This window comes from Aptenodytes patagonicus, unplaced genomic scaffold (assembly GCF_965638725.1).
Source record: "Aptenodytes patagonicus unplaced genomic scaffold, bAptPat1.pri.cur scaffold_43, whole genome shotgun sequence".
Classification (NCBI taxonomy): domain Eukaryota; kingdom Metazoa; phylum Chordata; class Aves; order Sphenisciformes; family Spheniscidae; genus Aptenodytes; species Aptenodytes patagonicus.
The window spans coordinates 860,864-885,808 of NW_027472001.1; the positions used below are offsets into that span (position 1 = coordinate 860,864).

At 58.5% G+C, this 24,945-nt stretch overlaps 1 protein-coding gene across 1 annotated transcript; it reads left to right on the forward strand.

Moving 5' to 3' along the window:
• Positions 1-965: 965 nt before the first annotated feature.
• Positions 966-19,344, forward strand: LOC143173270 (adenylate cyclase type 10-like). Its single transcript, XM_076363486.1, is given in 26 exon segments — positions 966-1,118; positions 1,322-1,438; positions 1,440-1,596; positions 1,866-1,970; positions 2,835-2,873; positions 3,503-3,646; positions 4,410-4,615; positions 5,052-5,145; positions 5,463-5,551; positions 6,121-6,312; positions 6,427-6,548; positions 7,195-7,271; positions 7,575-7,764; positions 8,627-8,679; positions 10,150-10,303; positions 11,021-11,213; positions 11,762-11,848; positions 12,285-12,568; positions 13,207-13,343; positions 14,203-14,319; positions 15,309-15,563; positions 16,247-16,585; positions 17,374-17,582; positions 17,976-18,083; positions 18,242-18,420; positions 19,100-19,344. Coding segments are annotated over 26 exon segments (3,978 nt in total). The 3' UTR covers positions 19,278-19,344.
• The last annotated feature ends 5,601 nt before the right edge of the window (positions 19,345-24,945 follow it).

Genomic DNA, 24,945 nt, shown 5'->3' on the forward strand with positions numbered 1-24,945 from the left:
TGTAGTGCTGAGGAAGGGAGAGAAGGCGGCAGGCAGGTTTCCAGCATCATGTGCTCGGCTGTGAGCCGTCAGCAGCAGGATGGCACGGGCTGGCCTGAAGCCCCTTCCCGGGGCTGGTGCTCGCTTCCCCATTCACTTCCCAAGGCAGAGGCCAAGTCAGAGGGGCACTGAGGGGGCTGCGCAGACCACTGTCCCCCCCAGCATCACTGTCTCCCTGGCACCCAATCTCATCCACCCCTTGCTTTGACTGAACAGGGAGAAGAAGAGCTTTGGCCTCCGCGGGACCTGGTGGTGCTGGCTGGTAGCCCTCCTCCCCTTCACAGTCCTGCTCTTGGCAGTGCTCGTGCTTCTCCGGTAGCACGCTGCCTGGCCCATGGCGACAGCTGACGGGACCGTGGAGCCCGGTGGAGGAGGGCTGTTTGTGAGCCAGGGTTCCCAGCCCGGGGAGGTTTCCTCGCCACACGAGAGGCTGCACAGCTCTCGTGCCAGTCCCAGGAGGCGCAGCACCTCCTGCTGACTCGCTGCGAATGACCCCTGCCTCCTCTGGCATCGCCCTGGGAGAGTGGTGGCACTTGGGCCTAGTGCTTCGGCACAACCGAGAACGCGGTCGTGCAGCTGCGTGAGGCTTGATTGCTGCTCCACCACGGTCTCTCTGATGGCTTCCGCTCTGCCACCTGGCAGCTGTGGGGCAGCCTAGGTATGTGCCCTGGCCTCCCTTTCCATTGGGAAACCCCGGCTGCCGCCAGGGATGAGAGGCCTGGCTCCACGTGCTGGAGCTCTCGCACAGCCCAGGGAAGAGGGCAGCTCAGGAGCCGCTGTCTCTGCCAGAGGCAGGCCACCGTCCATGACAGGCACTGTGTGGATGGAGGGATGGGAGAGCTGGAGGGCTCCCCTGTCTGAGCTGGGGCAGCGGGGGGCTTGGGGAGGGATCAGGGGAGCAAGAAAGGAGCGAGCCTGCTGGGAAGATGGCGACAGGCTGTGTAGCTGCAGGGGAAGGACCAGTGGTAGCAAAGAGCTGTGTGTGCCGGCGGCAGCTGGTCCTTGGGAACGGGGGAAGCAGCTGGAAATTCAGCAACAGGTCGCTGCAGGAGCCTCCCTTCGGCACTGTCCTCGAAGAAGTGGGGTGGCGCTGGCCGCCTCTGAGTCGGTGGCTCAGCGTCAAGGAGGGAGCCTGGGTCACGGTGGCAGCTGCTCAGCAGGCGATGACATATGGAGGATGTCACTGTTAGCTGATTGTGTCGCTTGAGGACAGCTGACGGGTAAGCGATGAGCTAGAGAGGAGGCCACTGCTGGGTGACTGTGAGCACTCCCGTGAGGGCAGAGGGCCAGTCGTCCCGCACAGAGGCCCCGGGCTCACTGTGCAACTCGCACTGTGCGGTGAGGTCCTCGTCCTCCTCCCAGCGGGGCACGGCCATCTTCTCCTGAGGTACCCCGTGTGCCACAGGGCGCTGACAATGGCTTCTGCCTGGGAGAGGAAACATCACCGCTCAGGCCTGGAGAAAGCAGCAGTTTTCCTCCCCAGACTCCTTGCTGAGGTCTCCCCCAAGAGCGACAGTCAGACTGTCCACGGAGTGTTGCTCTTTGCAGATATTTCAGGTGGGGTGACACGAGCCGTTTTGGGACACACCGGGCCCTTTGGAGCCCCGCCCCTGCCCCTCAGGCAGAGTGGCCATCTTGTCACTGCTGGGATGCCCAAAGAGAGCGGGATGGGTTATCTTGGGTGGTCAACCACAGCTGCCACCAGCACTGAGCCGGGGCATGGGAAGGTGTGACCTACAGGCTCTCGGGCCAGGCAGCGTGGAACTGGCTGCCAGGTCCTTTGGCCCACGTGGGCATTTCCTGACTTCTGGGTGTCCGTGTTACAGGTTTCACTGCTCTGACGGAGAAATTCATCCAGAGGAGCGGCGCAGACAGAGGCACCGATGAGCTGGCGCAAACCCTCAATTACTACCTGTGTGACATTTTGGAGGGTAAGAGCCATGCTGCAGGACTGTCTGGCATCGGGCCGTGAGGCTGCTCATGGAGGGTGGAGGCAGACCTGCTGGGCAGCCTGGTCCTGCCTCCTTTGAAGGGCTGGAGCTTTCTGTGGCCCGGAGGAACAGGAAGAGCAGCCAGGGTCTCCTGGCGAGTCAGGACCAGCGCAGGTCCTTTCTGCTCCCCACTGTGGCTGAGGAGGCACCCGCTTTCTCAGCAGCCACCTCTGTGTCTCTGGCGTGAACACCCGGCTCAGTGATGCGTTAGGGCCCAGAGCAGGCTGAGGGCATCCAGCAAGTGCCAGCGCGAGAGTGACCTGAGGGTGCTGGCACTGACGTGTGTGTGCGTGTGCGAGACCCTCACGAGCCCCTTTTCACAGGGCACATCTTGACCCTTCCGAGCTGACCGTGAGCACATTGTGGCCACCCCTTTGGCAGCACTTGTAGAGCAAAGCAAGAGAGTCCTCAGGGATGATGAAGGGTGTGGAGCATCTCTCCTGTGAGGAAAGGCTGAGAGAGCTGGGACCGTTTAGCCGAGAGAAGAGAAGGCTCAGGGGGGATCTTAGTAATGTGCCTAAAACCTGAAGGGAGGGTGCAAAGAGGACAGAGCCAGGCTCTTTCCAGCGGTGCCCAGTGTCGGGACCAGAGGCCACGCCACGGGCACGCACTGAATCACAGGAGGTTCCCTCTGTACGTCAGGAAACGCTTTGACTGTGAGAGTGACTGAGCGCTGGCACAGGTTGCCCAGGGAGGTTGCGGAGTCTCCCTCCTTAGTGCTCCTCTCTGGGCAGAGGGGCTTGCTCCGTGGCTTCTGGAAGAAGGTGTCCACATGACTCTTCCTTTCCTTCCCTCTGTCCACAGAGATGCTGATTTTTGGAGGAGACATCTTGAAGTTTGCTGGTACGTACTTAGGACGACGATGCCCACGTCTAGTCATCTGCAGCATTTAACTGTTGTGGCGGCCATTTGCTCTGCTCTCCTTCTCAGGAGGCTCTGTGCAGCACCTTGAGCCAGCTTTCTGGCCAGGCATGCACGCCGCCCTTTCTCCAGGCTTCTCTTTCCCCCCGGGCCTGCCTGCGGTTTGGCTTTGGCAAGGGCTGTGGCTCCCCTCACTCTGCCCCCACTTGTAGGGCCCTGGGCTGGGGGTGGGGGCAAAGAAGCGCTGAGAGGAGGAGACCGCCTAGAAAGCGCAGCCCAAAGGTGTGTGTTGGGGTGGTGGTGAGGGGCAGGGAGGCCCTGGTGGTGGCGGAGCTCGGGCTGCCAGGCTGCGAGGCGGGGAGGATTCCCTGGTGTGCTGCAGCTGCAGAGGAGCGCTTGGGGCAGGGGGTGCCACCGCTGCCGGCTGGCTGCTGCTGTGGCTGGCCCGGGAGAGGAGAGGTGTCCCGGTGCCATCGTCCTGGAGGACCATGCCCTCCCACAAGCCCATCTTCCTCAGCACATTGGCCGGTTTCTGCTGTCCCTGCCACTGAGCGTAGGTCGGGGAGAGTCAGGTCTCAGCAGAGCCTTTACCTTCCCCTCGCTTTCCCCAGGGGATGCTGTGCTGGTGCTGTGGAGAACAGGACCCCAGGAGCTGGCTAAGACCATCAGCCTGGTGCTGCAATGTAGCTGGCAGATCCAGAAGAAGTGTGGGAGTCGTGACACGCACGTGGGTCAGAAGGTCCAACTGAAGATAGGTACGGGCGCTGTGCCAGGCGCAGATCCGTGGCACTCTCCCGTGCCATAGGGTGCTTCTCACGGGCAGGGAACGCGGGGATCCCTACTGGGGCTAGTGCCAAAGGAAAGCATGTCCTGCGAGCATTCAAGGGGCCAGCTGTAGTTGGAGTGGGGATGGGAGACCAGGACTGCTGGCTTTGCGTGCGTTTGCAGATGCAGAGGAAGCTTAAAGGCAGAGCGGGTGTCAGATCAAGTATTAGGGTCTTTGAATGCCTGCTTTAGCACAGACGTCTGCGGGAGGTAGTTCTCCTTTCCTTTTTTTCAGGTGGGGGCGGCTTTGCATCCTTTCCCCTGCTGGATTCTCCCCTGCCTTTCACAAAGAGCAAAGGGGAACTGCTTTGCATACGGCTGTGAGAAGGGCTTTGGCAGGCTGTTGTGTTTTCTCAAGCAGACAGCTCCAACCTGCCTGCACGTAAACGGAGCAGGCGGTGATCAAGCCCGCTGGTTTGCTGGGCTTCTGGGGCAGGCAGCTGGGCAAGATGCCCGGCACTCTCAACACATTGTCAATGTCACCTTTGCTTGTCTCTTTCTAGACACCCGTTTCAGGGACCTGTGTCAGTATCCCCCCGAGTAGGACGGAGGACGCCCTCCCCTTCCATAAAGCCCGTCTCCCCACTGGGCTTCAGATTAGCTTCTGACCAGCGGAGATGCTGGGGACTGTAGAGCTCAAAATGTTCCCTGTGTCAGTTCTGCTTCTCCCTCTCTCTCTCTCTCTCTCACCAGGGATCTCTGCAGGGTCCATGAGCCTCCTGACTGTCGGAGACAAGAGGCGGCAGTACTTCTTGATCTGCGGCCAGGCCCTGGGTGAAGTTTGTGAGGCTGAACAGCTTGCGAATGCAGGTGAAGTTATCCTCTCAGCCACCTCCTGGGAGCTCTGTGAGCAGCACCGGCTCAGGACCAAGCGTCTTGCAGGCAAAAGAGCTGTGAAGGTAGGTGGATGGGACGGCCTCTAGAGCGATTCCGAGGGCCCGGACCTGGGCATGAATGAGGGAGGTGTCAGAAGGCCGAGGAGCTGAATGTGGAGAGAGCTGTAGCTGTGAAAGCGGGCAGGCAGCTGAAGCTCTTGTCCTTCCATCTCGGGGGTAACGGTGGGCTGGGCTCGCTTGGTTTGAGGGGTCGGGAGGCACTGGAAGGGTTTTGGCCCCACCAGCAATGTCCTCTGTGGGTCATGGAGCTGTTGTTGACAGCTGGGGGATGCTTGGGTGATACCTGCCCAGCTCCGGTGCTTCTGAGGAAGTACTTGTGTCCCATCCAGCCAGGTGGGCTTGTTGTGCCCTTTTCTGGGCAGTGACGGTGGAGGGCAGGCTCTGTCCCCTGGACTCCTGGGGAGGCCAGTGGCAGTGCTTTCATTCTGTGTGTCTCCAGGTTACAGGCATGGATTGGATGTCTTGGTCAGAATGCCAAGACGCTTTACGCAAGCTTGTACAACGCTCAGTGAGCCACGGCTTGGAAGGGGAAGGTGGGTGCCAACTTCACCTTGTTCTGTGATTGCCCGGAAAGGTGGGGCCTGGCTGCTTCAGGGGCCAGAGAGGAACCACCTCCGCCCTCTCCCCCCTTTCGGATAGCACTCCTGCTTTTGGCCCTCCTGTGCCTCAGCTGGGGCAGTCGCTGCTGCTGCCTCCTCCTTCCAGGGGACAGCTCTGCCCCGAGCATCTGGAGGTGGCAACATGAGCAAACGCAGAAGACTCTTTCTCCCCTGTTTCCAGCGCCAGCCCCTGCTTTCCAACACCTCGTAGTCCCATCCTCCCAGCGACCAGCTGCATTTTCTCTCCTCAGGCGCCATGAGGCCTGCTTTTCTCTTGCCCAATGATTATGATGCGGAGGAGGTGCTTAGGCAGTACATACCAGAAGCTGCTCTCAGGAAGGTACGGCCAGGCCGCCACTGCTGGGGGCTGCATTTTTGGAGGGTAGAAGAAGTGGTGCATTGCAGAGATGGAGTCTTCACGAAGACAGACAAACAAAAGAAAATGCACCCTGAGACAACAACGCGGGGAAACTGAGCCAAGGAGCACCGGTGCTGCACCATTGTGTGCGTTGTCCTCAGAGAGACACGGGTGGCGGGAGGCGGACTTCTGTCTCTCTGTCTTTTCCGTGGGTATGGTGCTGGAGGTGCTGCGGACATGATGGTGGCATAAAGGGGAGATTCCACTGAAGTCCCTAGAGCATCCCTGAGGGTCGGCCCTCATGCCCATACCTGTCCCAAGATGGGGTGTTACCGGAGCACCTTTCTCTCCTTTGTCATTTGTGTTATGATTCGGCATCTGCCTGCCACAGGCTGGGCAGCCTGCCGGCCGTTTGCACTGAGAGGAGGATTTATCCCTTCCTCCGGTAGTACCTGCTATTGCCAGTACGCCTGCCGTCCCTCGGTATCTGGTGTGGGCAGTAAGCCCCCAGGAGAGCAGGCTGGTGAAGCCGTCGTGCTCTTGTCTTCCAGCTTGATGACAGCGTGCCGCTGGACCTCTTCTCTGAGCTACGGCCAGTCACCAGCCTCTTCATCCAGCTGCGGCTGGCTGAGGATAAAACCACAGTGGAAGTCTACACGATCCTCCGCAATGCCAGCAGGATGATGCGAGAAATCCTCTGTCCTCACAAGGGCGAACTCAACAAAGTCCTCCGGTTTGATAAAGTGAGTGTGGGGGAGCAATCGCCTCCCCCCACGCTGAGAGGGTGGGCAGTGAGCAAGAGGGAGAGACTCCCTCTTAGGCATTGTAGCAAGATGTGCTGCATCTGTCCTTGGCAGGGCTGCACGTTCCTCTGTGTGTTTGGACTCGCTGGAGAAAAGCTGCCCTACGAGAGCCTTCACGCCTTGCAGAGTGCTATTCAGATCTTCAACTCGTGCTCCACAATGCTCGGGGAAAGAGAGTGAGTGTGTGGCGGGGGTGAGGGGGGTGCATGCTGGCTGGGACGGCGCAAGGGGGCTTACCAGGAAGAGACGTGCCTTCCAGCTTGCCCTCCCTTGTCCCTGGCAGGAAGGAGGCAGTGCCCTGAGAGGTGGCAGGTGACCCCTGGGCTTAGCCCACGGCAGCCAGGCCGAGTCCCTCCGAGCACACCCTGCTAGCCACCGCGCTGGAACGAGCCCTCGCAAGGGCGAGAGGCTCCTTGGTGTCAGAGGCAGGCCCTTCTGGGCGACTGGCCCATGACCAGGGATGGGGCCCAGCCACCTGATCTCAAGATGCTGTCATGGCAGGCGGTGCCATCGTGGGCGCCTTCCTCCCTCCCTCCCTCTTTGCTCACGAGAGGGCTGTGGCCTTCTGCAGGTCGCAGCTCAGGGAATGTGGCCTCAGGGGAAGTGTCCAAAACTTGCTGCATGCGCTCTACCCCTGTCCCTTGTCCCTTGCAACCCGGGTATGTTGCGCCCCTGAGCTCTCCAAGTCCCCGAGACCCGTGCTGGCAGGGCAGGATGGCAGGTGGCCCAGGCTAGCGCCGAGGGGAGGTGCGGGAAGGGATGAAGCCGGGCGGGCTTCATGAAGGGGCGCTGCTGAAGCCGCACTCTTTCCCCGTGTGCCAGGGCAGTGTCTGTTGCAGTTACCAGCGGGACGGTGTTCTGCGGACTCACTGGCCACCCTGTGAGATATGAATACACAGGTACGAGGCGTGTGTCTGAGGTGCGGGAGGCTGTCGTGGGCCTGCTTAAGCATAGCAGTCTGGAAGAGGAAGGTGGGCTGGGAGAGGGCTTGCCCAGCAGCCCGTCAGGAACGGCCCAGGCAGCTCTGGTCCTGGCCTGGGGCGGGAGAATGGGCTCCGTGGCCGGTTGTTCCCCTGAGTTCTCCTGACCCCGCCGTGGGGTTGGCCTGTGCCAGAGGTGAGGCAGCCATTGGCCTGGAAGGGTGCCGTGGGGCTGGTGGCACCGGCACACCAATGCGTGCTCTCTCTTTCTCTCCCTGGCAGTCATTGGCCAGAAGGTGAATTTGGCAGCCCGGATGATGGTGCACTACCCCGGGCTGGTGTCCTGTGATGCAGTGACCTACGCCACCTCTCGGCTGCCCCCTTACTACTTCAGGGAGCTGCCGGCGAGAGAGATGAAAGGCCTTAGGCATCCTGGCACTGTCTACCAATATGTGGGGATCCCCGAGGAGAGGTGAGTGTCCTCTGAGAGGGCTGGATGAGGGGACGGTGGCACTGAGGGTGCAGCCTTGGCCAGCAAAGAGGAGTTCTGCAGAGAGAGACCAAGCTGGTCTCCCTTCCCTGTGGCTGAGAGGGTCGGAAGCCCTCGCGTGGGAGGCTTTTTGCCTTTCTCCCCTGCTGTCTCCTGCTGGCTCTGTCCAAATGGCTTTCGACTGTGCTTTCCGTGCTGTGCTTGCTCCAGCCCATGCCCTGGTAACGCTGACCCAAGGAGGTTTTTGTCCCAGCTGCTTCTGAGCAGGAAGCTTTGGGCCAGTCCGGTTCCCATGGGGAAACGTGGACCATCGGGACACTCTTCCTCATGTCTTCCTGCTGAAATCTCAGCTCTTCCCCCGGGCCAGGAGTTGACCCCCTCTTTGGATGAGGGTTTGAATGTTAACATTGCCGTCTCTTTGAAACTACGGGAAGACTTGAGCCAAAGGTGCCAGGTGCTTGGCATCCCAACCCGTTCAGTGACACAAGTCCTCCTTTCCAAGGCACTTGTTTTTCTTGGCCAACGTGGTAAATGTCTGCTAGCCAACAGCACACCCTGGCTTCTCTCGCGTGTCTCCGATTTCTCTGGGTATGGCCTCTGGTGATGGACTCTCGATACGTTCTCCTGCCGCGCCGTGGCCATTGGGCTTCTTTATGCTTGCAGCTGTCCTAGCGTGCAGCTCGAACGTTGGCTAGGGGAGCGTGCAGGGGCTAACACGCTGCTCGAAAGAAAAGCAGGTACCCGAGGAGCAGCACGTCCTGCCCCTCCCTGCCAGGCTGCTTCTCTACGTCCCTTGGCTTCTCACCAGCTAATTGACTTGTGTTTTCTGTTCCCCTGTTTCTAGCATATTTGGCATGGCTCTTACCAAGAAGAGGTCCGAGTACGTCCCATTGCTGGGTAGGTGGAGAACGCCTTGCTCTTCTGAAGCCGTTTCTTCCCCTTGGTAACTTTTAGTGCCACGCTGGGAAGGGAGAAGCTTTTGCCAGGGACGGTGTTGCCTGCAGCGGCCCTAAGGAAGTGCCGCCTGTCTTGGTCACTACTTGGCTGATATCTTTGGGGTGGAAAGCAGGGTGAGGCGCCTGGTGCTCCCTGCCGTGCTCCAGACCTGGTAGGAAGGTTCCGTTCAGCTATGGAGCTGCTCACCCCCTGGGGGCTAAACTGATCCCTGTCTTTGGGATCAGGAAAGAGATTTCCTTCTGCCAGACTGACAGAGAGTTTGGGTGGTAGGTTCTCCCCCTGGTAATCCTCAGCGTTCCTTTCTTGGCAGCATCTGGGTGTAGATATGGAAATGCCAGGACACACGGGATGCCTTTAATCACTCGGTGTCTTGCCGGATGCTTTGGGCCTTGTTATGGGTTAGGCCTGGTAGGCAGCTCAGCCCCACAGAGCCGCTCGCTCCCCACAGTGGGATGGGGAAGAGAATCGGAAGGGTAAAAGTGAGAACACTGGTGGGCTGAGATACAGGCAGCTTAACAGGTAAAGCAAAAGCTGCGCACGTGCGCAAGGCAGAATCGGGCACTCGTTCACTGCTTCCCATCGGCAGGCAGGTGTCTAGCCATTCCCAGGAAAGCAGGGCTTCATCATATGTAATGGTGACTTGGGAAGACAAGCGCCATAACTCCGAATGTCCCCCCTTCCTCCTTTTTTCCCCCAGCTTTCCTTGCTGAGCACAGCATCATATGGTATGGCAATAGGCCTGTGGTCAGTTGGGGTCAGCTGGCGCAGCTGTGCCCCCTCTCAGCTTCTTGTGCACCCCCAGCCTGCTCGCTGGCGGGGCGGCGTGAGAAATGGAAAAGGCCTGGACGCCGTGCAAGCGTTCTTCAGCAATAACTAAAACATCGTTGTGTTATCGACACCAATGTTTGGTCGCAAATCCAAAACACAACACCATACGAGCTATTCCTGAAGAACATTAACTCTAGCCCAGCCAAAACCAGTACAGGCCTGAAGACGCTGCCTTAACTCCCGGGAAGCGCTCTGTGGCTCGTGGTACAGCAAGGAGATGCTTTGAGCCTCTTTGGGACATAGCTGCCTGCAGCGACTCAAATCATCCCTTCCAGTCTTGTGCTGGATCACTGTGGGGAGTTGCATGGGGCCGGCTGAATCTCTGTGCCTGTGGGAGGGGAGGGGTGCGGGGCAGGGAAGAGGGCATGGGAGCCGCGCGGTGGGGCAGGCGGGCCCACTACTGCTCTGAGGAAGGCAGAGGTGCAAAAGCTGGGATGAGCGGGCGGGAAGGAGGCCTGGGTGCAGGCAGGCTGGCGGATGTAGTGGCGGGGAGGGAAGCTGTGGTGGAGGGTGCCAGCAAAAGGGACGGCTCTTTGCTTTTCAGCACGCGCCAGCAGCTCGTTTTCTTGTTTGTCTTCCCAGGTCGGGAGAAGGAGATTGACCTCTTTGTCAGCTGCTTGAAAGCCTATAAGGCTTTAGGAGAAAGGCACATCCTGGCATTTGAGGGCCCGATGGGCTCCGGAAAGAGCCACTTACTTACTGAACTGGCCTATTTAGGCCAGGCTGCTGGCCACAGGTACAGGTTTTTGACCTGCAGCTTTGGGACACTGCCCCTGCCCGTCCCCTGGCAGCCATGGAACACTCCAGCCCCTCTGCCAGTGCGCCTGGCCCTTGGGCTGCAGCCTCCCGAAAAAGCCTCCTGGAGACACTCGCTAGGAGCTCCTGCGTGCTCTGCTCCCGCCTCTGCCTCTTTGGGGAGTTGGAGGTGGCTTCTTGAGCCATGGCCTTTCCTCCTTCACCTCTGGGCCAGGCACAGACAGAAGGAAAGAGCTCAAGCTCAGTGCTTTTCATCTGACTCCAGACCCAACAGACAGCAGGGCGGCCTGTCTCAGAAGCCCTGCTTGCCCTCTGCGTGTTTCCCAGAAGGAGCACTGGGGCAGAAAAGCCTTCCCGTGGTCTGGGAGGCAGACTGCTAAGGTCTGGAGCCCAAAGGCAAACTCACCGCTTGCTCCATCCTTGCCTCTTAGCCCCGTGAGTTCCTCTGCAGGGGGGACGTAACGAGACCTGGGCTGGCGCTGCGGAGACACAGGGCCTGGACCTGGCTCTCCCAGTGGCTTGGCAGCAAGTGCCCCTCTGTGCCCTTTCTCGTAGGAGGAGTGAAAAGCTTGGCCTTCTCTGGGAAGCACTTTGAGATGGGTGGCTGAAGAGCTCCCCCCAAGGGCATCTCCACCCCTTTTGTCTTAGAAGGCTTGGGCTGTTGGGGATCTCAGTCCCTTTTGCTTTTGCACGGCAGGGTAGTTGCCATGGAACTGCTAGAGGTCAACGTGAGGCAGTCCTTCTCTGCCATCCGTACGCTGACGGCCAGGGCCCTGGGCCTCCAGGACTGTGAACTGTGCAGTGACAGGCAGTGCATGCTGCAGACGAAGCTCCGAGGGACAATCGAAGAGAGCAGCTATTGCCTCCTCAATGACGTTTTCCTTGTCAAGGTGAGCGCGAGAGGCCTCTCTGGCCCTGGAGAAGGCCTTCTCACGAGCTTTTCTGGGTCTGGCGTCGGGTGGGCACGCTGCTGGGAGTGCCTTAGCTCAGGGGTGGGAATCGCAAGGGTCCTAGCACACGTTTCCCATTCCTGGGCCCGGGGGGCTCCCTGACTGTGGTGAGATCATGTCCCGTGCTGCATCTGGCAGTGCCCGGTGCCTTGTTCGGCACCCTGGAAGTGGCATTGGAGAGAGGCTGGTGCTGACCTCGTGCTGAGGTCACTGCTGTGTGAGTGCTCTGCTCCAGTCAGCCCAAGATTCCCACAGCCAGAGAGCCAGCTCTTCAGCCCACCCCCAAGCCCCAGCTCTGCCAGAGACCCTCAGCAGAGGGCCTTCGCTTTAGGCTCCAGGTGAAGTCCCCCCTGTGGCTCCTTGCGCCTGTGTTGGGGAGAGGGAAGGTGCTGAGGCCAGCAGAGGCGGTTTGCTCTGTGGTCTTGCTCGGTGGGTAGGTGTGCCCTAGCCCCGGAGTGATCTTTCTCCCTGACTCCTTTTCTGGCCAGTTTCCCGTTTCGGACAAGGTTCGCGAGATGCCTGAAAGTCAAAGGAAAACGGAATTGCACTCGACTTGGGCAAAAGTGCTAGAGAAGGTGAGCATTTCTCCTCCTTCCTCCTGGGTCGGAGAAGGAAAACAACCCTGCCGGCTGTGGGCTCTGCACCACAGCGTGTGAGCGGGTGAGAGGACCAGGCATCTGGGTTATCGCCATTCAGGGCCTGAGAAACCCCCCACCTCCTCCCCGCAGCCCCACAAGCACACCCAATAACTTTCCTCCCGCAAGGTGTGCCCTGGAGGAGGAACGATGTCTTCTGCATTCCCTTGCCCAAGCTCCCTCCTTCTGCAGGGCAAGTGATGTTAGGTGTGACCTTAAAGTCTCCAAGAAATTAAGAGTCAGTAAGCTTCTGAGCAGGGAAGTGGTTGGGGAGAGACATCAGAGCATCCTCTCAAGAGACAGAGGCTAAATCTCCTCCCCGGAAGACACTTGAGAATCCACCGGACTGCCCTCAGAACACCCTGCTTTTTTTCAGGCCTTTGGAGCAGAATTTGGCATATTTGTCATCGACAATGCCCATTTCATCGACCCTGCCTCCTGGAGTATCATGTCACCCCTGCTCCAAGACGTCTCCCTCTTCACGGTCATGAGCTTAGCTCCAGGCTACGCGCGAACAGAGAGCTTTTGCAAAGCCGCAGCAGAGAACACAACATCCCAGCAGATCACCTGTCTTCACCTGGACGAGCTGAAACCTTCAGCCATGGTGCAGAAAGTCTGCCAGGGCCTTGGAGTGGTCAGCATCTCCAGGGATCTAGCGAGGTAAGTTCGAAGCAGGGGAGCTCTTCCTGAGGGCTTGAACCTATGCAGACCATGGAAGGGACTCACCTCCCCAGGAAAGGGAGCGCAGGGCCGCTAGAAGCATCAGTGCCTCTAGCAAGTACTGGGCGCGGGTTGCTTTTTATGCCTCGCCCTGGCAGGTGGGAGCCGAGAGTGGGCAACTCCCTCGGCACAGAGCGTGGGAGGTGTCAGCCCTTCGCTGTTGCACAGGGAGGAAGGGAGGAAGGGAGGAAGGGAGGAAGAGTCCCAAGCCCAAGCGTGGCTGGGGTGTGAAAAGGCCTTGGTCTAGGTGGCCAGGCTGTGGGGGAGATTCCCCGGGGCAGAGGTCTGCCCTGCTGCCAGAGAGGATCTAGGCTCCCGAGGAGAGGAAAGGCAGGGCTTGCTGCTCTGTGCTTTGGGCATTGTCCGCAATTCTTTTCCGATGGACTTCCGTGAAGGCTGGGGGTTCAGGGGGGCCCAAAAGCTCAAGCCAGCGGGAGGACCGTCCCTTTCAAAAGTGAGGTGTAGCTGTGACGAAGATGCTGGCTACCCTGCTATGCCCGAGTTACTCGCCGCCCACCTGAACTGTGTTTCACCTTACTTTCCTTGTGGGGGTCACTGCCGGGTCTGCTCCTGTCCAGGTTCCTGATCCAAAGAAGCTTGGGGGTCCCCTATTACTGCGAGGAGCTGCTGCGCTGCCTTTGTTGCAACGACATGCTCTTGTTCCGCAACCGGAGGCGGGGTGAAAAAGCAGAGGACAACTGGGAGAACCTGATCAGTAAGCACCTTTGCTGCTGACTAGAGAGTCGCTGTGGCGCGTTGTCTGCAGCACAGTCTTGCCCTGTCGTTCCCCCATGGATCTGGGCAGAGTCAGATCTTGCAGCAGTGCAGAAGTTGGTCTGGCGGAGGTTGTGGGCTCCTGTGTGCCTCGCTGTTGGGACAGCCAAAGCAGGGGCTAGCGAGTTCTGGTGGCTTGGAGGGGCCTAAATTCTTGGGGCGGGGGTTGGGGGGCTAAACCAGAGGGGAAATTGTTCCGGAGCACATGTGTTTCTGGTGTTCCTTAGGCATTCTAATGGGCACGTAATTTACCTTGCCCAAACGCCAGCTCGCTTGAGAACAAACCCCAGCTTGGGGTGAGGGACAGGCCCGGGAAACTTGAATCCAAAACCATAAATCCCCACAAGGGTGCTGGTAACGGAAGAAAACGGTGGTAATGCCACCGAGAGAGCAATGCCAGCCAGAGTGCCGTGGCCTTGGGAACAGCCAGGACTGACGCTCCGTTTTGCATGACCACCGGCAATTTCCCTGGCTGCGGACGTAGCGCTGTTGAAGGCAGCAATGCTGCTGCTTTCTGTCCCAGGGCGTTCAGTCGCCCCCTGGGAAGTCTGGAAGCTTTGACTGAGGGACTGTTTGGGAAAGCTGGTCTGAAGGCAGAACATCTTTGGGAGGGCTGTGCAAGGAAACTGTTTTGCTCTGCTTAATGACCCACGTTCAGCGCAGGCAGGTCAGCGCGCCCACACTGGCCCGTGTAAGGTGGGACTTGTCCCATCTCAGGTGAAGTTTGAAATGTTTGCAAGCTGCAAGTCACTTTGCAAATTGCCTTATTCGTGCTCTCCTGCTCCACCCAGCTTCTGCAGTCGAGGCTTCAGCCCTCGCAGCAACCTCGAGCTCCAGCGCGGGGAATGATGGCAGGGTCTGCATCATCAGACCAGACGTGAACCTGGAGAACACCATGCTGCCCGCCAGCTTGAAAGGTGAGGGGCCGAGCGCCGCTCTGCCGGCTCGCGGCTGTGCTGGGGCCCCTTCCCGGGGCATCGGCTAGAGGGAGGCTGGGCATCTGTGTGCTGCAGAGTCACCCTCTCAGCTTGGGGGCTCTGCTGGGAAGGTGGCTCCAGTCCAACCAGGAACAGGCCTGGGGTTGCGGGCAGCCCTTTCCCCCTCCTGGGCGTGGACCAGCCGTGAGCGTGCTGCCTGCTTTCCAACAGCGGGTAGGAGAGAAAAGCTTACTGGTGCAGCACTAAAATGGCTCCCTTTTCTCACAGAAGCAAAGCCTTTGCTGGGAAAAATCTTTGACTTGCCTCTGACTCGACTTTGAACGTGGCTTCTACCTCGCTATTCTCTTTTTAAGTTCCCCAGCTAGCGCTGGTCTCAGGGCACTTAATCCAAACCAAACCCGTTTTTTTTCTGTGGATTGCCACGGAAATTCCCCCGTAGCCAGGGGAGCTGGATGGGGGAACTGTCAATGAGTGTCTCTCCTCTCTAGCCATAGCCATTTGTATGAACCTTGGAGAAGCGTCATGCTAAAAAGTTGTTTTGTCCAAAAAAAAAAGACGACAACCAAAAGAAAGGAATAGTATCGTCTGGCCAAGTTAAGACAACTGTTGTGGGGAGCTCTGAGTCCACCTCTGATGTGGGGAAAGTTCTCTGTTCTCTCTGCGCACTACTCCAGATCTGGTAGGGCGCATCATGGGATGCGTGTACCTGCTGGATCCTGCCCTCCTCACCCTTGGTGGAGGAGCGTGCGTTTGAGCGTCTTGCTCTTCCCCAGGCCTTGTGGCCTGCGATTCCAACAGGAGCAGAGCCATTTTGAAGACGCCTACCCTGGGTTGCGATTGCCCAGCAGGTGCAGTCCCGAGGAGAGGAGGCCAAAGTCGACCCCGTTTCATGTGTTGAAACTTCCCAGCCTCTCCAGCCTCAGCATGGGGAACAGGCAAGAGAGAGACGTGTTGCTGCTTTTTGACAGAGATTGCGCTGGCTCAGCTGGACCGGTTAAAGCCGCTGAAGCAGATGGTTTTGAAGTTTGCAGCTGTCATCGGGCCAGTGTTTACCACCCAGCTGCTGTCGCACATCCTTCCCACTGGCGTCAGGCCCAAGATGAACTGCTTGTTGAACACGTTGGTGAGCGACAACATCCTTAAGCGTCTGAAAAGCACAGAGGTGCCAGAAGATGTCCAAGATCCTACCAAGGGGCCAGCCACCTCTCTGCGGGCAGAGCGCGGTAAGTGGTAGCAGTAAGGCGGACAAGGGAGCTCCCAGCTGTGTCCCGGCGGGGCTCCCCAGGGCATGGTGCGCTTCCCCCCGCCAGTGATGGGTGGGTGGAGCTCAGGCAGGCATGGCTGTTCGGGATGGGTTGTTCAAAGATCTTACAAGTCAATCTCAAAGCACACTAGCTTTGCACCGGAGGGAAGTCCGCACCAGCCGTCCCAAGTGCCTCTGCTCCCCTGCCTCCAAGCACTGCTCACAGCGCAGGCATGGGAGGGCTTGTGGAATCCCTGACATCCTCTCCCAGCCGCCTGCAGCGTCCAGATCAAAGATGCCCTCCAGAGTGCCCCGGGGCCTTTGACAGGCTTTTACTCGGCTTTGATTCCCCTGTGGCCCAGGGCGGGAAGCTCAGGAGGCTGGGAACCGCCTTGCCAAGAGCGGGGAGAAAGCGCTGGCCGGGGCTTGCTTCGGCTGGCGGCAACATCCCCAGCTCCTGCCTGGAGTGCAGCTGAGCACTGTGTCCCCAGGGCTGTGCTAGCGTCAGCAAGGCGAGCGGGCCCTTTCTCCCCGTGCTGCAAGGCTCGGTGTGCAGCAGCGCTGGTTCTCTGCCGAGGATGTGCATGACTTTCATACCCCGGCTGGGACGGCCCTGAGCCCTGGCCCCAGCTCGGGCTGCCGCAAAGGCCCTTTGCCTTGCAGGTGTGGAGAGGCCCTCTCTGAGCAAGACGACTGTGGAGCAGCAGTCTGGCGTCCTGGCCTTCTGTGTCCTGCTGCTGCGAGAGGCTGCCTATGAGCTGTGGCCCGAGAGACAGCGGGTCGCCTTGCACTGCAAGTGTGCCGCCTTCCTGGAGCAGCACGCGCACAAATGCAAGAGCTGCAGCCAAGGGGACTTTGTTGCCTTCCACCGCTTCGCCGTCACCAGCACCCAGGACGGAGGGAGCCCTCATGGCCCTGCTGCCCAGGGCGACTCCCGCAGCTGGGAGGCCTTGGTGCTTGCAGGAGAACAGCTGAAGAGGGCTAGGACCCACGGCACTGAGGGTATGCTGTGTACCATGCTCTGCAGCCCGGGCCCTCCTGGAGGCCAGGGGTGTGTGCTGGGGATCGGGTGGGAGTAGATCTGCTAGGGATGAGCCCAGGAGGTGAGGACGACCACTGCAGACTTTCCTCAGTCTGTTGGGACCCTTGCAAGGATCCTTGCAAGCCCGCTGGGAAGAGCAGCTCTTACCCCCGGGGTACGCGAGGAGGTGTCTAACCCCCTGTTTTCTTTCCAGATGCTGCAGATGCTCTGCAGCAGCAGCAGGCTTTCAGGGAGGAGGATTTTGGGTGAGCAGACAAGGTTTTGATTATTTTTGAAGCCAGTGAGCTCAGGGTCTCCAGAGGAGACAAAGGAAGCGGCAGCATTTGGCTGCCGGTTGTGACTCTAGCTTAGGGGAGAGGCTTTCTGTGCGGTGGGAGCTGGGAGGAGATGGCCACGGCGATGAGAGAGTGCTTGAGGAAGCCCGTGGGCTCAGAGTGATCGTCACCCTCCACTGGAGCAGCCCTTGCTTTGCAGTTCCTCCAGAGTAGCGCTGCAAACTCTGCAGGGGAGACGCCGCCCCAGGGACTAGAGTGCTTTGCCTGTGGGAGGTGACAGAAAGCCCAGCTTGTCTTTTTCTCCCTACCTACAAAGCACCTGTATGAGTCCTGCCTGCCCGTGGCCTCGTGCTCTGCTTTGAACAAAGGGCTTTTGATGCCGTCTCTGTGGGGAGAAGGACCAGTATAGGTGATGCCCGTGTATTCTGTGCTCTCTTCTTCCCCTGGGAACTGTCCTCTGACTAGTGTGGCAGGGCGGTTTCTGGCAAAGAGCGAAGAGACAACTGAGCTGCCCAGCAAGACCGACGGGAAGCACAACGGCACATGTGAATGCAAAGCCATCGTGGAATCGGTGCTTGTGCCTTTGGCTCGCCACTACATGGCAATGGGCGATGCTGCCAGAGCCTTTTACTACCTTCTGGAGTGCGCGGCTGCCTACCTGCATGTCTCCAACAGCTACATGGTGAGTTGCCCTGCTTGCCAGGACCCACTGTGCACGGAGTCCTCTCAGTCGCCTGGCTCTGGGCAGGACAACTTCCCCGTTGCAAGAGGGCATGCCTTCGCGGGGCCTTGGAAGGGAAATGCTGGGTCAGACCCTGACTTCTTCCTCCGGTTTGCCTCTTCTGCGGCAAGAGACACAGGGCACTGTGCCCTTAGCACGAGGAGCATTAGCAGGGAGGCGGTCTGAAGGATCACTGGTGCCTGTGCTCTGAGCCAGGGTGACTGTGTTTGAGCGGGCATCACCAGGGAGAGAAGCAGGCTCTCTTAAGACAGATGCCAGAGGCAACGGGGGAGGACAAGGCTGGCCATGGGCTCTGCACCCACGCTCACCTGCTCTCTGTGTGCTTGCGCAAAGGCCCTCATGAAGCTGAACGAAGCGGAGGTCCTGAGGAGCTCGGTAGAGAAGAAAGTGAATGTGATAGCCCGCTTTGAAGAGGCCACCTTCTTCAGCCTCAAAGGGGAGGTAAAGAGACGGGGAGGTCTGGAGGGACCGCCTGGGGGACGCAGCTGGATGCCTTCCCCAGTTGCAGTGGATATCCCTGGCATCTCCAGCCACTGGCAGATTCCTGCAGTCTCTTGGGCAACTACTCCATATCGGGATGATTCCCTTTTCCTGTGCAGGTCTGCTGTCATATGGGACGCCTGAAGCTGGCAAAGAAAATGATCAGGAAGGCGCTGAGCCTGCTCAAAAGGCAGTTTCCCCGGACCTCCATTGGAGCCTTTGTCAAGCCGCAGCTGGAAAAGTTTCAGTGTGCCGCTTATGTTGCCAGAAGAGCATCCTCCCTTCCGCAGGAGGCCCGGTAAGAAGCAGAACTGAGAACCCGGGAAGGAAGAGCCATTTCCTACCTGGTCCCAGGCATCTGGGCCCAGACCTGCCTAGACTTGAGGCCACACCTAACCTGACACATAGGCCTTAGCAGGACCGAGGCGTTAAGGACCGATGTGCGGGTAAAACAGGCAACGACAGAGCCCCACGCTCCCTCCCCTCCCTGCGCAGTCATGGGAACAAAGCACGCCTTTTGGTAAAAAGCAGCTTGCAGCCGGGGATGTGGCTGCTGACACGTGTTGGCTGCGGCAGGGGGTTGGTGGTGACTGGGAAGAGAGCGCTGTAAAGAGGGAGTAGAGGCTGAAGAGGGGCAGGGGTCTGGAGGCAGGACCGGGACATGGGGAAGGAGCAGTAGGTGGAGGTGAGGTGTGAGAATCAGGAAGCTCAGGGGCCGATACCCCTTTTCCTGCTGGTTCCCGGCTTTGCTTGGCCCCCCCCCGGCGCTGTAGTGCCAACGTGCCCTCTCGAGCGGTCAGCTTCCCCCGGCAGCACTTCTTTGCCCCCTTCCGCTCTGGCAGCCCTCTCTCCATCAGCTCCCTTTCCTCCGAGGAGGTGTAACTGGCTTGTCCGCCGCCCTGCTTTCCCCCGGCCCTGTCCGATTTAGCACTGTACAGCTAGAGCCTCTGGGCCCAGCAGTTTCTCTTGTGTGGCAGGAGGAAGAGGCTAGCCTGGCTGCTGCGGCAGAGCTGCTGCCTTTCCTTACTGGAGCACCTCTTCAGCCTGGAGGGCACTTCCAGCGGACGGACGTTCTCCCGCCTGGCAGCGCGCATGAAGGCCAACACGGACAGGGCGGCAGACTCCTATCGGGCAGCAGACTCCCGCCACAGATAGACTTAAACCAGAAGGGTGGAGCTGAAGTCAGCTAATTACACATCTCCTCCATGATGACCTTTGTTGTTGGGCCTTTCTTTCTGAGGCACGGAAAGAGACACTGTCTTTCGTTGCTGTGGAGGGCTACTGTTGCTCCAGCAGTGATGGCTACAGCTCTCTTGCAGGTCCCGGTGCGGACTCGTGATTGAAGACGCTTCTGATTTTAGGTCACGTTAAAACCAGAGGCCCTCTCTGTTGCTCTTGTTCCTCACCACCCACGTACGGTCAGCCAGCGACTGCTGCTCCCTATCTTTCCCCAGCTAAAGGGGAGGAGAAACCTGTATAAAAAGGCAGGGGGTGACAGGAAAAGCCCCAGACGCCGAGGGGACTTGGGACAGCTATCGCCAAAGGTTTTGCCTTGTCTGAACCCGTCGGGGGACTGGAAACAACACGCCCTTCTGCCTAGCATTGCCCCCAAGTCAGCGTCTGCAGCAAAACTCTACAATTACGGTGTATAAGCAGCGCCGCAGACACTGGGGAACAATGTGGGGACACAGCACGCAGGCAGGTCATACATCCGCTCCTCCCTCCCGGCCAGCTGGCAGCACTCCTTCTAGTGGCAGAATTCCTCGGGCTCGTCCCCTCTGGCTGCCTACCAAGGGCTTGGGCATGAGAAGGGTTTGCATCCGGAGGTTACCTTCCGCGCTTCGCACTGAGGCACCTGTAGGTTTGTGGCAGACCTCAAAATTGCGGGCATAGCTGCCGCTGTGCTGACTGAGATGGGCAGGAGCTCACTGGCGAATTGCAGCTCGGTTCGGGAACGGCAGGATGGCAGGGGCTTCATTCAAGGAGCTTCCAGTTGCCTGCAGGAGCTCTGCATATGCAGATTTTCCTCTGGCACCCTCCTTAGCACACAAGTTCCACGGCCACCACAGAAACATCGGGCATGCTGAGCTTACAGCTGTGCCACGCCTTCTGGCCCAGAAGCTTCCATTTCGTCACACAGGTGTTAAGCAGGACTGGGGTCCCTCTGGCTGCAGGTAACGGCCTCCCTGCTGCCAGCTGGGACCGTCAGTATGTGTGGCATCTACTACAGTGGCCAGTTATGCCTTCAGCTAGGAAGGCTGTGGCTGTGCCGCAAACAACTGCCTTCCTCCTTACGTTTCTGTCTTACAGAGTATGGAAATAGATGTCCAGCTGGCTGTTTGAACGGTGCAGGTTTTCACCGGCACTGGCGTGCACTGCTGGCCTCAGACTAGCTCCTTGCAAACTCCACCATCTTTTCCGTCCTTTCACAATGGTATATATATTGCAAACGGACACCTGCAAACGCCTGAGAGTAACATAAAGGCTTGGTGGAAAAGTAAAATGAAATGAAATAAAATAATCATATCTATTTGTCCATAGCCGCTTCTTCTTCTTCCTCCCTCTTTTTCCTCTCACCCATTCTTTCTTCTTTAATTTCTGCTCGGCTTCTGTTTCCAGCTACGCTGTGCCTGGTCTCTCTCTGAAGCCCACCCTTGCAAACCACCCACCTCAGAGCAGTTCTCAAATTTTTCCCATTGATCTTTGCCTGTCTCAGTAGCTGGAAGCAAAACAAACTCCAAAGCTTCTGTTAAACTCTGGGTGCGTGGCCGCATGGATGTGAAGAGACTGAAAGTTGGTACTGAGTCAAGCCAGAGCCGGGAGGAGCGTTCAGTCGAGATTTTTGCAGTGGGCTTGCAGAGAACGCAGACCCAGGTAGACGCGCTTCTGGATAGGCTCCCCCTTGACATCCAAGCCCTCGCACATGGGAAGCGAATCTTTGTAGGCCAGCTGTTATTCTTGTACGGTTTCGATCTAGCGGAGGCAGTGGGGCTTCCTGCCTTTGTGCTGGTGGTGGGTCCACCCCTCGCTGGTGCTGGGCAAAACAAAATCTGGAGGGGAGCAAGAGGTGGCGATGTTGTAATGGGCTCAGACTGGCAGCAGGCAGCTGTCTCTTCTCGAAATGAGCGGCTTAGCTTAACTGCAATAACGGGCCGGCTGGATTATTGTGGTGATTCCACCTCATTTTGTTGTATCTTTGGGGGGGGAACAGTCCCCCAGGCTGAGCCCATGGCGTTGCCCCGTGCTCCAGGCCCTGTTCCAGGCCGTGAGGGCTCCCTGTGGCCGCAGCAATGGGACACTGTGGCCACGCCCCCCAGGGCGCGGCCCCGCCCTCAACCACCACCCATGGGGCATGCCCTGCTGCACACCTGTCTGTCACCTCGGGAGGGCGGGGCCCTGTGGGGGCTGCCCACAGGGGAGGGAGAGAGAGAGAGAGAGACTGCTCCGCCCTGCCCCATCCCAGGACAGGGCCGTGTGCAGCAGAGGCCCTCCCCCACGCCCCCGCAGGGCCGTGTGCAGCGCAGCGCCCTCACCTCGTGGGGCCCTCTCTGATGCTGGTTCCCTGGTCATGGCTGTAGTGGGTTGACCCTGGCTGGATGCCAAGGTGCCCACCAAAGCCGCTCTATCACTCCCCCTCCTCAGCTGGGCGGGGGAGAGGAAATACAACAAAAGGCTCCTGGGTCGAGATAAGGACAGGGAGATCACTCATCAATTACCGTCACGGGCAAAACAGACTCGACTTGGGGAAACTAAATTAATTTATTACCATTCAAATCAGAGTCGGGTAATGAGAAATAAAACCAAATCTTAAAACACCTCCCCCCCACCCCTCCCGTCTTCCCAGGCTCAACTTCACGCCCGATTTCCTCTACCTTGTCCCCGCCCCGAGCGGCGCAGGGGGACGGGGAATGGGGGTTGCAGTCAGTTCATCACGCGTTGTCTCTGCCGCTCCTTCCTCCTCACGCTCTTCCCCTGCCACATCCCTCCCACGGGAGACAGTCCTCCACGAACTGCTCCAATGTGGGGCCTTCCCACAGGCTGCCGTTCTTCACAAACCGCTCCAGCGTGGGTCCTTTTCACTTGTCCTTCCCACGGGGCGCAGTCCTTCGGGAACGGGCTGCTCCAGCGGGGGTCCCCCCACGGGGTCACAAGTCCTGCCAGCAAACCTGCTCCATTGTGGGTTCCTCTCTCCGCAGGTCCACAGGTCCTGCCAGGAGCCTGCTCCAGCGCAGGCTTCCCACGGGGTCACAGCCTCCTTCGGGCACCCACCTGCTCCAGTGTGGGGGTCCTCCGCAGGCTGCAGGTGGATAGCTGCTCCACCGTTAACCTCCATGGGGACAACCTGCCTCACCATGGTCTTCACCACGGGCTGCAGCGGTATCTCTGCTCCGGTGCCTGGAGCACCTCCTCCCCCTCCTTCTGCACTGACCTTGGTGCCTGCAGGGTTGTTTCTCTCACATAGTCTCACTCGAGTCCCTCCCGGCTGCTGTTGCGCAGCAGTTTTTTCCCGTTCTTAAATATGTTATCACAGAAGCGCTACCACCGTCGCTGATTGGCTCAGATTTGGTCAGTGGCAGGTCCGTCCTGGAGCCGGCTGGCATTGGCTCTGTCGGACACAGGGGAAGCTTCTAGCAGCTTCTCACAGAAGCCACCCCTGTAGCTCCCCCCGCTACCAAAACCTTGCCACGCAAACCCAATACACCCATTGACCCATCTGGCGAGTCTCCCAACCGGGTATCGTGGACCTGTCGGTGAAGGAAGGTTTTTCCCTTTGGGTTTTAATCCTTTCTCTGAAAACAGGGTGATTCATGTCCTAGAAATGACAGTTCTTTCTGTTTTATGAAGCGTGGGGGAGTTGGTCAGACTAAAATGCCTACGTGGGATACGTGTGAACCTGAGCAGACTACTTGCCTCCCGCCTGACCATGACCGAGTCCTGAGGACATCAACTCCACGAGGCATTTACTTGCACTGGTGGTCCATCATAAGGACCGTAACATCCATCTCTCTGGATGCCCTGGTAAGTCCTCTTCGTCCCTGTCTGCCTATGTTTCTGTGTTTCTTCCTTCAAAGGCTGTGTCACACACCCAAGCTCCAAGACTTAAAAGGAATTAAAGGGCCAGAAGTGCAAGCCAGGCCAACAATAACTCTCTATCAAAGTTTAAACCGTAACAAACATGTCAAGCAGCAGTCGTCTCTGAGACTAAAGATATCCTACAGCATGAGTCCTACAGACTCAATGATTCTATGACTCTATGATTCTATGATTTGAGTGTAGATCACCTGAAGGATGCCTCAAGACTCTTCAGATGCATCCAGTCATCGGGAGGTGGTTTCAGATCCTCTCCACAGTTGTGCTGCAACTGTGAAGAGTTACAGAGATCCTCCAGAGGGTAGAATTAGTGCCGCTTCATGCTGTGGTGGGTTGACCTTGGCTAGCCGCTAGCTATCCACCAAGCTGCTCTATCACTCCCGCGCCATCAGCCGGACAGGGGGAGAAAATGTGGTGAAAAGCTCATGGGTCGCGGTAAGGACAGAGAGATCACACCAATTACAGTCACGGGCAAGACAGACTCGACTTAGGGAAATTCAATTTATTGCAAATTAAACAGAGTAGGATAATGAGAAACACGAACACATCTTAAAACGCCTTCCTCCCACCCCTACCGTCTTCCCAGGCTCAACTTCACTCCCGACTCTTCTACCTCCGAGCGGTGCAAGGGGACAGGGAGTGGGGGTTGCGGTCAGTTCATAATGCTTTGACCCTGCCGCTCCTTCCTCCTCACGCTCTTCCCCTGCTCCAGTATGGCATCCCTCCCACAGGAAACAGGCCCGAACTTCTCCAGGGTGGGTCCTGCTCGTGGGCTACAGTTCTTCAAGAACTGCTCCAGGAAGGGTCCTTGCCACAGGGTGCAGTCCTTCAGGAACAGACTGCTCCAGTGGGGGTCCCCCGCGGGGCCACAGGTCCTGCCAGAAAACCTGCTCCTGCCAGGAGCCTGCTCCAGCATGGGCTCTCTATGGGCTGCAGCTTCCTTCAGGGCACATCCACCTGCTTTGGCGTGGGGTCCTCCACAGGCTGCAGGGTGGATATCTGCTCCACCGTTAACCTCCGTGGGCTGCATGGGGACAACCTGTGTCATCATGGTCTTCATGACGGGCTGCAGGGGAGTCTCTGCTCCGGTGCCTGCAGCTCCTCCTCCTCCTCCTCCTCCTCCTCCTCCTTCTCCTCCTCCTCCTCCTCCTCCTCCTCCTTCTTCATTGACCTTGGTGTCTGCAGAGTTGTTTCTCTCACATATTCTCACTCTTTTCTAACAGCTGCCGCCCAGCATTTTTTACCCTTTCTTAAATACGTTATCACAGAGGCGCTACCAGCATCGCTGGCGGGCTCAGTTTTGGCCAGCTGGGGCTCCAGCTTGGAGCCGACTGGAACTGGCTCTGTCCGACACGGGGGCAGCTCCTGGTGTCTTCTCATAGAAGCCAGCCCTGCACCCCCACCCTGCCCCCACCCGCTACCAAAACCTTGCTACGTAAACCCAAGACGCCAGGTTGCTGCAGATCACCTCCACCTCAGCTGATTCCCTCCAGCACACTGGATTGCCCCAGCACACTGCAACAATTTGTGTCTCTTTGGCATAGCCAGGGCCAGGATACCCTTTTTTCAAACATTCTGTCACTTCATCAGGATCCCACACTTGTTCGGGGGTGAAGTCCCAGGCCACCGGCGGTGACAACCCTTCCGGGTACCTGCCCATATTCTCCCACACACCTTGCCACCCATAACCACACCGCCTTGCATCATATCCCTGTGCTGATCTTTTTAAATA